General features: G+C 41.7%; 2 protein-coding genes across 2 annotated transcripts in view; one reads left to right on the top strand and one right to left on the bottom strand.

Moving 5' to 3' along the window:
* Positions 1-13,014, bottom strand: part of C21H4orf47 (chromosome 21 C4orf47 homolog) — a 70,695-nt gene that overhangs the window by 35,134 nt on the left and 22,547 nt on the right. The gene's annotated exons all lie outside the window — the stretch shown is intronic.
* On the top strand, positions 410-12,619 carry CCDC110 (coiled-coil domain containing 110). Its single transcript, XM_036838729.1, has 8 exons — positions 410-494; positions 840-941; positions 7,322-7,377; positions 7,645-7,710; positions 8,925-9,035; positions 9,135-9,194; positions 9,872-11,945; positions 12,258-12,619. The coding sequence occupies exons 1-8, from the start codon at positions 485-487 to the stop codon at positions 12,305-12,307; spliced, it is 2,529 nt and encodes an 842-aa protein (XP_036694624.1). The 5' UTR covers positions 410-484; the 3' UTR covers positions 12,308-12,619.

Genomic DNA, 13,014 nt, shown 5'->3' with positions numbered 1-13,014 from the left:
CGATGGGTTGAAACAAGCGGAATAGAACAGAATAAAACAATGAAATGGCGATCAGAAAGGGGGGGGGGAGTTCCTAGGTGTCTGCGTGTCTCCAAACATTCCCCTTTCTCCACACAGCTTGGGTCCAACAGGTACTGTGTTAAATCAGAGTCTGATCGAGATCAAGTTCTGGGTCAGCAGGGGAGCGGCGGGGGTGGGTGTGGGGGGCGGACACACCCTAGTGAGACTGTCGCTGGGCCTGGGAGGCACAGCAAAGAGAGCACGCAGCTGTCGCGGGCGCCGCTCCGGCGGGGCGGGCGTACTGCGCCCCGGCCCCCGGCGCGCACCTTCCTCCTCCCCACCCCCACCCTCGCGCGCGCCCCACTGCCGCTCGCTGTGTCCCGGCCACCCCGTTACCAAGCAACGAGCTGCCCGGGCGGGAAGCAACCGAGCAGACTGCCTGGGAGAGGGGAAGGCGGTTGGAAAGAGAGCTTCAGCAGCAGAAATGAGCCCGGGTAAGAGCCGGGCCGGGGGCTGCCCTGGGAGGGGGCGCCCTGGGAAGCGGACGCGTGGTGGGCAGCGCCGCCTCCCCCCGCCCCGGCTCCTTCCCCCGCGGGGCGGGTCCCGTCTGGAGTGCCGATCTCCTAGACGAGCCGCACACCTCCGCCCGCCCCGGGAGGAAAGCACCGCCTGCGTCCCCGCGCCTGCCCTGCTTCCAGCCTCGGAGCAGCCCGGCCCGCCGCCGCGGCGTGGTCCCAGCGCGCCCTCCCGTGGCCGCTCAGCGCGCCCGCGTCCCGAATCCCCACGCCTCGCCTCCTTTCTCCCAGCAAAACCAAAAGCCGCGTACTGTTCTGTTACAGAAAAGCATCCTGAGGAAGAGGAGGTTGACTGCGTTCTCCTTTCAGCACCCAAGATCCTAAATTCCTCTGAGGGGGTAAAGGAAAATGGTGGCAGTGAAACAGGTAAAACCTCCCAGGCCAAGGCTCCGATGGCAGTGATGTTTCTGCCTTTTACTATAGGCAACCAGTACGTTACCTAAATCCACTGGCCCAACTGGTGTGCTTCCGGTAACTACTCCTAAGATACTAATAATAACTAACACGGGACATTTACTTTGTGCCAGATGTTGTTCTGAGCACTTAAATGTATCAACTCATTTAATCCTCACGACAACCCTATGAAGTAGGCACTACCATTCTCCTCATATTACAAGTGAGGAAACTGAGGCACAGAGAGGTTAACTAACTCCCCAAGGTCGCACAGGCAGCAACGGACAGAGCCAGTGTTCAGGAGGGTAGCTCCAGGGTCCAGGCCTTAACCTCCATGCTACACTGTACTGCTTCTCTGAATACCAAATAAGAATTGCTGATTTTTTGGACAGTCACTAAAAAGTTACCTATTTTTTTCCAAGAGAAATACTTTTATAGTAAATATTTGTGGACTACAGGATACTGTATAGGGAGGATGTTTGAAATCATTAAAAAGCTGCAGTTTTCAAGTTCCATATAAACCATGAATAAGATGCAGGGAGGATCTGAGAACGCTGGAGCTGGAGTCTAGCTTCCTTGAGAGAAGCTGAAGGAGGCTACACAGCTCTCAGAGGGGCCTGGTGTTCACGTGAGACACCAGCGAAGGAGCAGAGCGCCGTGGGCGGAAGGCGGTATCTAAACTGAGGGGCCACGTTGGGATCCTACAGTTGCCCATAAGCCACGCGGGACACGTGGGCAATCCAGACGCAGAGGTGCTGCGACAAGTGGTGAGCCGGAGGCCTGAGGTCAGGTTGGGGTTTGTCCACCCCCATAAACCGGGGACCTTCACAACGGCCTCGTCAAGGGCTCTAAAAAAGGGCTGGAGCAGCCACACCCGGCAGACAAAAGACGCAAGACAGTTGGATGCCCAGTGACCACCAGGATAAGCCACACCTCAGTAGAGGCCGCAGGGCAGTGCACTGACCTGCCCTCTCTCTGCTCTTCTGTGCCCCTCCCGCCTGCATGAGGCCAGGCAGGCCTCCCTGTGCAACGGGAGGGGTGATGGGAAGCCCTGAGTGGGGCAGAAAGCCCTCACAGAGAGATCAGACACGGAGACAGCTCCATACCAAGAGAGAGTGTTTAAGGTCAGAAGAGACTGAGGGAGCTTAATGTGGCAAGACCGTGTGTTCTCTAATGTGAGTGAGATGGAAGGCTCTGGAGAAAAATGCCAGCGTTCACAGAAAATGAAGTTACATACAAAATAGCACATATGCTTGTGTGAGAGTTACAGTCTTTCTTGCTAGAGCATGGCGGGTATAAGGGTAGGGACTCAATCGGTGAGAGATATTCTAAGTTAGGCGCCACCAAAGATGGCAGGAACTTCGTGCTTACAGCTCAAGGCAAAACTAGGAGGTGTGACCTTGTGCCCTCCCCACTTTCTGTTCTCTTAGCTACACTTCATGGTCACCAAGTGATCCATTCGCTGGGTACTGACCAACAGAACACTGACGTGATTTGCATAAGTAATGCCGAATTACAAGGTCGTATATATTTCTCAGGTCTCTGATTTTAAAAGAACAAGGAGTTAGTATATGGCGTGAAGTATATATATGGAGTGTCAGAGGTGGGTGGGGAGTGTGCAGTTTTATTTCAAATAGGATGGTAGGAGACCTCCCTTAGCAGATGACATCTGAGCAAAGACCTGAAGGAGGTAAAGGAGTAGTCAGTGCAGATTTCCGGGGAAAGAACATTCCAGGCAGAGAGAACAGCAGCTGCAAAGGTCCCTAGGTGGGAGGATGCCTGGCATGTTTGAGGACCAGCTGGTGACGGGAGCAGAATGAGCACGGAGGAGGATAGGAGAAGGGTTCAGAGAGGACACTGGGCTTTGTAATTCCACCTAAGGATGTGGGGTTTTATGCTGAGCAAAATGGGAAGCACTGGAGAATTTGGGCAGTCATCCCTCCCTCCCATCTCTATCAGAAATTTTAAATTTACCAAATCATCATCATATTGATAATACCCTTGTTGCTACAGTAAGAGAGTAAATTTTTCTTGAGCATTTACCGTGTGCCGTGCACTGTGTAAGGCTTTACCTACAAACGAGACACTGAGCCCTCGCAGTGAGCGTGCGACAAAGCCAGGATTCAAGCTGAGGCAGCCTGGCCCCATAGCTCCCGTAACAAAGCCTCGTGCAGATGTGCACACTCCCCTGCTCTGCGCCTTACTAGTCTCCATAGGGTTCACTGTCATCTTACACACAAGATCCTTTGTTCCCCTCACGTGGGCAGGGATTTTGCATATTTTGTTCACTGTAGGATCCCCAGCACCTTGGACAGTACTTGATACATAGCAGGTGCTTAAAAATAGTTGTTAGATGAATGAATGAAGGCTTGGGTAGAACAGCTCACAAGGCTTCAATAAAACAGTTACTTCTAGGAGTGAGTGTGACTTGTCACAGCAAAACTCAGTATTTGAACCTGAGAATTAAAAGGCATTGACTACAGAGTGTCTACCATCGTATATAGAATCATTACCACGTTGCATTTTTAAAACTCGTTTGTTCTCCCTGCTCTGTTAGCGACAGGTATGCCCTTAAAACTTTCTCTATACATTGAATATGACATAATCTTCTGCAGACTTCAGAATAAATTCCCTATATCTTTACCTTAATTACCTCAAAAGTCATCCTGCTGATAACTATCTTGTTTTTAAATTTTGACACTTAAATATGAAACAGCTACAGAACTTAAATTGAATATAATCTGAATATTTCTTGCAATCTGAATAGAGTATAAGCTTCTTCAGGGCTGGCACCACATCCTCTACTAAATACTTCCCAATAGTGTACATTCAGCAAGGACTTGATAAATGGTGACCTGTGACTGTGTTCCCTCTCCTGTGCTTCACTGATAATTTCCCTTCCAATTCTAGAATCACATAATCCTATGTGTTTCTTTAAGTATTGATGAATTTTAAAATTATCTTCCCTTTGGGAATAAGTAGTAGCCAATGTCTCTGAATCTCATAAGAAAAAAAAAAGTTATTTTCATAGCTTTTAAAAATAGATGAATCCTTCCCTGGTGGCGCAGTGGTTGAGAGTCCGCCTGCCAATGCAGGGGACACGGGTTCGAGCCCTGGTCTGGGAGGATCCCACGTGCCGCGGAGCGGCTGGGCCCGTGAGCCACAATTGCTGAGCCTGCGCGTCTGGAGCCTGTGCTCCGCAACGGGAGAGGCCGCGATGGCGAGAGGCCCGCGCACCGCGATGAAGAGTGGCCCCCGCTTGCCGCAACTGGAGAGAGCCCTCGCACAGAAGCGAAGACCCAACACAGCCATAAATAAAATAAATTAAAAAAAAAAAAAAAAAAATTATAAAAATAGATGAATCCAACTCTCTGCCTACTCTGTATCTTCACTGAATCATATGAACTTTGCAGGAGAAAAACACTCACTTCTGAGTCATACCATGGATCTCAATGCTATTTGGAGAAGTTACTTTATTTCCCCAGTAAATGCTTTTGCAAGCCCTGTCCAAGATAACTATTCCACTCTTCTGGTTTCCTCAAATCTCCAACACCTCTCACCGCTACCTCCCAATGTGTAACATGACCTTAAACTATATGAAAAAAATAGAAGCAATCAGACCCAAACTCCCTGACCTTCAACCTAAAACTCTGCTAACCTACCGCCTGTGTCCCATATTCTCTGCTGTCCCCCACTTCAATGGAAGGACTGTCCCTGCTCAATCACAGGTCATTTCCTCCAGATCGTATCTCTCCTGGAATTCTCAAGTACTCAACTTTGGCCATCAGCCTTCCTCATTCTCCAGAATTCTTCTTCTCCTCCATTTCCACTATATGATTCCCGCAGTAAGCAGGCATATTAGACTCTCTCATGGTTAAAAAAAAATTCTTCTTAACCTTCACATCTCTTCCCAAAACCCCTATCCCCACCAGGCACCTTATCCCCTACCACAGTAAAACCAGAAAGCGTTGCCCACGAACCTTCACGTTCCATCTCCCCTCGAGCCACTTCATCTGGGGTTCTGAGCTGCTCGCTGCACAGAAAGTGCCCCTGTCTAGGCCAGCAGCAGGGTCCATATTTCCCAATGCAGTGCTCATAACCACTCCCCTGACCCAGAGCCTGGATTATCCAACTGCCTGTTGACATCTCCACTTTGATGTCCAACAGAAAACTTAACTTTAACAGACCTAAACGAGTTTTCCCTAAAATATGTTCCTCCCCCACTCTTTTCCATTTCAGTAAATGGCATCATCATTCGTCCACCTGCTCTCACTAAAAACCTAGGAGTCACCTTTCCTTCCTCGACACTGGCCACATCTAATCCTCCAGCAATGCTTCATCTCCAAAACATATTTTGAATCCACCTATTTTTCTCCATTTCCCCCACTGCCATTCTAGTGCAAGATACCTTTGTCTCTCCCTTGGATTATTCCAACAGTCCTGCAACTGCTACCTTGTAATCCATTATCATGCAGGAGAGTGTCCTATAATGTTTTTAGTCAAATCAAATCATTCTCGTGATTGAAACCCCCCAAAGCTTCTCATTTCTCTTAAAATAAAAGCCAAATCCCTCAGGATGGCCTGCCAGATTCTCTCTAACCTCACCCCTGTCTCCCCCTGAACTCTTAGCACACCGTGCTCCCATCTGCTCAGGAAGCTGCATCCACATGGGCTTTCTTTCTGTTCCAAACACAGGTGACACGTGCTCTGCTTCAGGGCCTTGCGGTTTCCTCTGCTCTGAATCTCTTCCTACAGATGTCCCCATGGCTGGCCCCTTCTTATCACGTAGCAGTCTTGGCTGAAGCCACAAAATGCCAGATAGGCCTTTTCTAACCACCCTCCCCAATGCTGTCCTCACCCCCCCTCACTGTCACAGTAGCCTATTTTCTTTGTGTTATTTATCATTATTTGGAAGTATCCTGTTTATATCTTTGTTTGCTATTTTTCTGTTTACTTTTTTTAGAAGGTAGGCATAGTGAGAACAGGAGCTCCGGCTGATTTATTCATTGCTGTGTCTATAGTAACTACAGTGGGGCACACCAAGTAGTAGACACTCAAAATCTGAATGTGTGATATTATTGAAGGAATGAACCACTTGAACATGAAACAATATTTAAGGCCAAATCATGAACTTATCAAAATTATTCTAGACTTTCAGGTAGAGATTTTAGAGCTAAAGAAGATCCCAGACCTTCCTCCCCCACTACAAAAGGACATGAACAAAAAAACTCTGCCAGAACACCAGCAAAAACTTCACCAGCAGTACCTGGAGAAGGAAGGGGGCACCCCCTCAGGACATAAAATTGGAGAGTGGAGGCCAAAGATGAAAAGAGATGATTCTGGCAAGGCTATCTATAGCATGGCTCATAACTCCCTCTGACTTTCAGAGGCGATAAAGAAAGCCAGAATCCTGAAGATACTCATTAATGCACCCCTGCCCAGCCCCCACACACAGTCCATCCCTGCCCTGTGATGAAGGTGGGATTCTTCAACTGGCCAAATGGCTCCAGGCTCTGAACCACAGCAGCTCTCTCAGTGATGAGGGCCACACTGGGACTGGGTGGAAGGAAGTATACTTTGCAACCAGATTCTATAACATCTGGCAGACTGCCATTCCAAAGGAGATGCACTGACTTCTTTAAAAACCTTCTCTTACAGCAGAAATTGTCAGCCTGGGGCAAATTCTAACATAACTCTCATTTCATTCAGGACATGTTTTTTAATTTTTTTAATAAAAATTTGCAAAGCAAGTAGCCTAACATTTGGGAAAAAAGAGGAATGTATGTCAGGAAATTTGCAAACGTTATATAGTCTCTCCCCTATTACAGATCTAAAATCTATTTTCTAGGAAGGAACACACGGATCCTTATAGCACTTTGCTTAAGGGCGTAACAAAAATTATGTTCTATTAATCCAAATTGTTTTCCATGTTAAGGAAGAAAAACATCACATGGCTGTTGCATAGGTACTGAGACCTATACAGGACTTTGCCAAGCGTCTCCCTTAACATAAGAATTGTGAATTTTTTTACCAAAAAATATAGTTTATATCCCAGAAACAAACAAAGATATCTGAGTTCCTGAGAGTTCTCAGTTTGATGTTACAAGTTAAAGGTTTATTATAAAAGTAATACCACTATTACAACCTTAAGTAGGTGCAGTATTGTAAGTCAGATGAGAATTATCTCTTAAACTCACTATGCAGCTAGCATCGGGTTTGTCTTAATGTGAACATCAGTCTCACTATCTCTTTGCCTCACCATCCAGGAAAGCTAGGAGACTACTTTCCATTAACATTGTTTAAAAATAACACTTAAGAATTAAATCACATAGTTTTTCAATTTTACTTTTTAGAATACGGCTGCATAACAGAATCAGAAAATCAAATCCAACCACATTCAGCACTGAAAGTGAGTATATTTCATTTTATTTTCTCAGAAAATCTGTGTAAAGTCTGATCTTTCTCAGAATACTTCCTAAATATATACGGGTTTTCCACAAAAGTCTTCATCAAAATGCACTGGAGAGTGAGCAAGAATGATGAAGAATGTGAGTCACCTGACCCTCACATGATCCTTGTAATAGGCAACTTTGGGGGATTTTTTTTTTTTAATTGTAACAAAATGTATGTTCACCTAAAAATGTTCAATTTCATACCTTGTGTAATTTTGTTATAGGCCCTTCAGCATCAGCTGGAATCATTTCAGGCTCTCCGAATACAGACTTTGCAGAATGTTAGCATGGTATGTTTCTTCTAATTTACATAGAAAATATCCAAACAGAATACCATCACACATTTCTGAGCTGATGATCACTAGCCAACTGATTAGTTGATATTGAATGTAATAAGGCCACAACCTATTCTAGACACAAAATTGGCAGGAAACTACATTCTGTTATACTTGCATTTGGATATGAGCCAAAAGAAATAACACTGATTTTTTTTAAAAACATATGTTTAAAGTGCTACCTATATATAGTCTACAAATAGGGACTCTCATTATAAGTGATATAAAATCTAAGTCAAACTGACTAAGGGAAAAGTGTACTTTGTTAGCTCTAGTAACGCAAGCCCTAGGAATAGCTCACTTGGGGATGGCTTCATCCATAGGTTCAGGACCCTCGTCATCAGGGAACCAGCCTCACTCCTTATCTTGGTTCTGCTTTTGACAGTAACGTATTCTCAGACTCCATGTGGTAGCAAAAGGGTTGCTAGAAGTTCCGGCCCTTATCCTTCCAGATTCCAGTTAGACAGAGATGAGACTGTGCTTTTCTCTCTCAACAGTGTGTACTGAGTTCTTGGCCTGATTCTGACAGCCCCACGTGCAGTGCTTGAAGCAATCACTGTTCAGAGGGAGGCAACGCTCTGACTGGTTAGCTCTGGGTCACATGCCCACCCCTTGGAGCTGAAGGAGGGATCTGTATCACCAAAGGCACATGGACTTTATCCAGAAGTACGGGGTAGTGTTAACAGAAGGATAGGGCATGGCTCCTGGGGGTACATAACACAACGCATAGTCGCTAAAGACCCAATATAAACTTCATCCTGAAATTCTTGTACTAAAAGCAACTGCAGGGAAATGGGAAGAGAAGATAAAATCCTCCTGAGGCTGACAGAATAGATTCCATTCTGATGACAGAGATCAAAGACCTCTGACTTATTCAACAATGTAAAAATCAAACATCTAAAATTATTTTAATTCATAAGATTTTATTGCTTTCCTAAATTAAGTCTTTCTGATTTTATAGTCATGTAGTAAAGACATACTTTTCTTAAAGATTCCTTCAATGAGAGAGATTACAATAAATTAAATTTAATTTTTATTTTATATGATGGAAAAGAATATGCATAGGAAATTTAAAGGTATCTTTCAAGTATAATATCTATTATCCTTGTGCATTCATAACTTTATAAATGTGAAATCAAAGTCCGACATTCTTAATTTCTCTTTTAAAGGTGCAGTCTGAAATCAGTGAAATATTGAACAAAAGTATTACTGAAGTAGAAAACCCACAATTTAGCTCAGAAAAAAATCTAGTATTCAGCACACGCAATGAAAAAGCTTTGGTATGTGTTTCAGTACAAAATCATTCCTACATTTAGGTACTTCAGAAATGTTACTACAACCAGTTTACCTTCACCTTTACATTCTCCCCTTCTTCACAGGGCGACTGGATTGTCAAAGATGAAAATAAGGAAACTCCTGTCCTGAAAACCCTAAAAGATGTGCGTTTACCTCTGTACTTCTGCAATTTTCTTGTTTCTCTTAGGAGAGCGTGTGAGGGGCATTTGACTTAGTCCATATACCTAAAGATTCCCAAGTAAACTGAAATACATGGCAGTTTTTCTGTCCACTTTGAGTTTTTCTACTTTTAGGACTGACTTACACCTAGAGTGAGTTCTCTAAAACAGGTCCAAACTAGAGTCACTGTGTCCATACTTATTAGAACTTCACACTTTCTCTGTGAAGAGTCACAGCCCTAGATCCATTTGAAACTAGGAAGACAAGCTAAGGTTGACAAATAGCCCAGAAGTAGGAATTTTCATTTTCCTTAAACTTCCCTTTGAACTATTGCTTCTCTCTTCCCCACCTATCTATGATGGTCTCTTGAGAAATGCTGAATTTGTATTTCTGGAATTGAGGGGTTGGCCCTTCTATCTCACCCCCTAAGGAAATAAGTGCAATTTCTAAGCAAATTGTGAAGACCAGAGTTACAGATCTCAAAATAATGGTAGATTTTCTGGAGAAAATGAATCATACTTGTCAGCCTCTTTGCTGCAGAAATGGATAAAATGTTCATTCTGGTTGTAATAAAAATAATTCCTCCACAAAATATTATCTTAATTTGTTGGTCATGTAGCAAATGATAGTACATTCATAGTGTGATTTTTATTGTTACTAGCCTATAGAGAATCAAGAAGAAACCCTTTCTATGGAGAAAATTCAGCATTTTCAGGATCCTAGGACTCTTCATTCAGTAGAAGAAATATTCAGTAGTGATAGTGTTAACAGTCTCTCTCAAGGTATAAATATCCCATGCCAGATACATTTCAAGGACATATTAACTTCGACAGATAACTCAGCTTCAGAAAATTCTGACTTGAAGAATGATAATAACCTTTATAATTTCCTACCTAATGTACCTCAAAACGGGATGTCTCAAGCTGATATGGTAATTGTGGATAAGTCCAGAATTACTGTGCCTTTTCTCAAGCATGGATTTTGTGAAAATTTAGATGATATTTGCCATTCTATCAAACAAATGAAGGAAGAGCTTCAAAAGTCACATGATAGGGAACTGGCACTTACAAATGAACTGCAAACTTTAAAAGCTATTCCAAGGAATGGTAACTATGACCTGCCCCCCACTCACAAGGAAAAAATTAACTTTATTAAGGAAGAAAATATTGAAAGTAACTTAAATGAAGATATAAAATCAAAGAGAATTTTGGAATTAGAGGCACTAGTAAACAAATTACTCCCACTCAGGGAAACAGTGTCAAAATTCCATGTGAGTTTTTGTAGGAAATGTAAAAAACTATCTAAGAGTGAAATACACAGGGGGGAAAAGAATGAGAAAAATAATAAAGAAATTCCTATTACTGACAAGAATACTGCAGATTTAAAACTCCATTCCAGAGTTCCAAGACATACACTGGCATTCTTTGACCCAACAAAATATGCAATGAAAGACAAAGAAAGACAACCATTTGCAGTAAAACAAGGATCAATAATATTTGAAAATGAGAAGACATCCAAAGTCAATTCTGTTACTGAGCAGTGTGTAGCAAAAATTCAGTACTTACAGAATTACCTGAAAGAATCTATGCAGATACAGAAAAAAGTAATGAAACTGGAGAATGAAAACCTAACCCTTAAAATGAAAATTAAACCTCTTGTCTTTATCACACAATCTCTGATACAGAAAATTGAAATGTATGAAAAACAACTTAAGACATTGGTTGAAGAAAAGAACACTATTCAGTCCAAGTTAATTAAAACAGAAGAAGATGGCAAAGAATGTCTTAAAGAATTGAAAGAAATAATTAGTAACTATAATGTTCTCCAAGGACAAAATAAAACCCTAGAGGAAAAAAATAGTCAACTTTCTTTGGAGAAGCAACAAATGATAGAAACATTAGAACAACTAAAAAGTAAGGAACACCAAACTCAAAGTGACATGGCCATTGTCAATAATGAAAATAAACTACTGATCACAGAAATGGAATCAATGAAAACAAATATTCTATTGATACAAGAAGAAAAAGAAATGTTAGAGGAAAAAACATACCAGCTTCTAATGGAAAAAGGCTCACTTGAAAATGAACAAAAAGAAAACCAGCTAGAGATAATGCAGCTAAAAGAGAAAGAAAGATTGGCAAAAACTGAACAAGAGACACTTCTTCAAATAATAGAAACAGTTAAAAATGAAAAGCTTAATCTTGAAACAACCTTACAAGAATCTACTGCTGCAAGAGAAATGATGGAAAGAGAAATTGAGGATATTCAAACATACCAATCTACCACCGAAGAGAATTTTCTGCAAGAAATAAAAAATGCAAAATCAGAAGCAAGTATTTATAAGAATAGTTTGTCAGAAATGGGCAACAAATGTGAAATGTTATCAAAAATGTTAATGGAAATTAAAACTGATAATCAGATTCTAAAAGAAGAACTAAAAAACCATAGTCAAGAAAGTATAAAATTTGAAAACAGCATCAGTAGACTTGAGGAAGACAAAATACTTTTAGAAAACTATGTAAGAAGTATAGAGAATGAAAGGGATACCTTGGAATTTGAGATGCGGAATCTTCAAAGAGAATATTTAAATCTAAGTGAAAAAATCTATAATCATCGTATTGACCTATCAAAAATGGGCTACATTTCAAGAAGAGAGAAATTCCATCTTGACATCTATGATATTTATGAAGACACCTCTAGTCCTAGGAGTAGGCCTTTAGCCCCTGATTTGAAAGGTATGTATATCGTGGTGGATTAGTAGAAATATGTTTAAGATTCTTTTAGCCTATCGGGCATTAGCCAGAGGACAGTAATAAGAAGGTAAGTACAATTCAGTTTTGTAAGATTTGTATCCAATTTATTATATAGTGGAATTATTTAGAGATTTTGCTCTTTTGATAAAATTCATGTTATTTTATTTATACTACTTCTATACATTGTATATGACCAAAGCAACTTCGGCAGCAAACAGGGATTTTTTTTAATTATTATTTTTCTGCAATACACTTAGAAGTCCAACCTTTTAAAAAATTCTTCTTTTTTTCCAGGAATTCCAAGTAAACCGTATCAATTGCTTCCATCCAAGCCATGTAAATAAATTTCTAAAATCAATGTTTCAAAATCCTTTGTCCAAGTACTTTTTTCAACAAAAAATTTTAAATTCACTTTTACATGTGATTACAATTACCTTATAATTGATTAGACTATTTTTTTTAAATTCGAAATTGGAATTAGGTATATATTTTTATGTTGTCAAGAACTGTCAACATTCTGAGACTTTATCCAACTTGTAAGCTAATATGTTAGCCTGACAGTTTCATGGGTTCTAGTGGAAGACATGAGACTCCTGGGTCAGAGATAAAGGACAGTTTGTTGCTCACAGCAATAGCAGGAGCCAGAGTAACAGCACTTTCGCATGGGTTCTCCAAGCCCCAGTTCCTATAGGCAACATGAAAAGGGTCACACAGTGGTTGCGTTACAAGAGAAAACTCTGAGCTTAGGGAACCATTACTTTTCTGAGTGCAGTAAGCATGCCTGCCCTTTGCTCTAGATGGAAACGTTACCTTTATTATACAGGACAGTTAGAATACCTGTCCTTGCTCCAGCAGAGACACTATCTCTAGCTTTCAAGACTTCTTGTTATACAAATAAACTTATTGAATTTTGTCAAATGCTTTTTCTGCATTTTATTGAGGTGATCCTGTGTTTTCCCCCTTTAATCTGTAAATATGGTGACTACATTGATTAATTTTGAAACATTACACCAACCTTGAGTTGCTGAGATAAACTTCATCAGATATCATG

The sequence above is a fragment of the Balaenoptera musculus genome, chromosome 21, assembly GCF_009873245.2.
Source record: "Balaenoptera musculus isolate JJ_BM4_2016_0621 chromosome 21, mBalMus1.pri.v3, whole genome shotgun sequence".
NCBI lineage: Eukaryota > Metazoa > Chordata > Mammalia > Artiodactyla > Balaenopteridae > Balaenoptera > Balaenoptera musculus.
The sequence above is the reverse complement of the archived record's forward strand: the minus strand, read 5'-3'. Positions and strand labels throughout refer to the sequence as shown.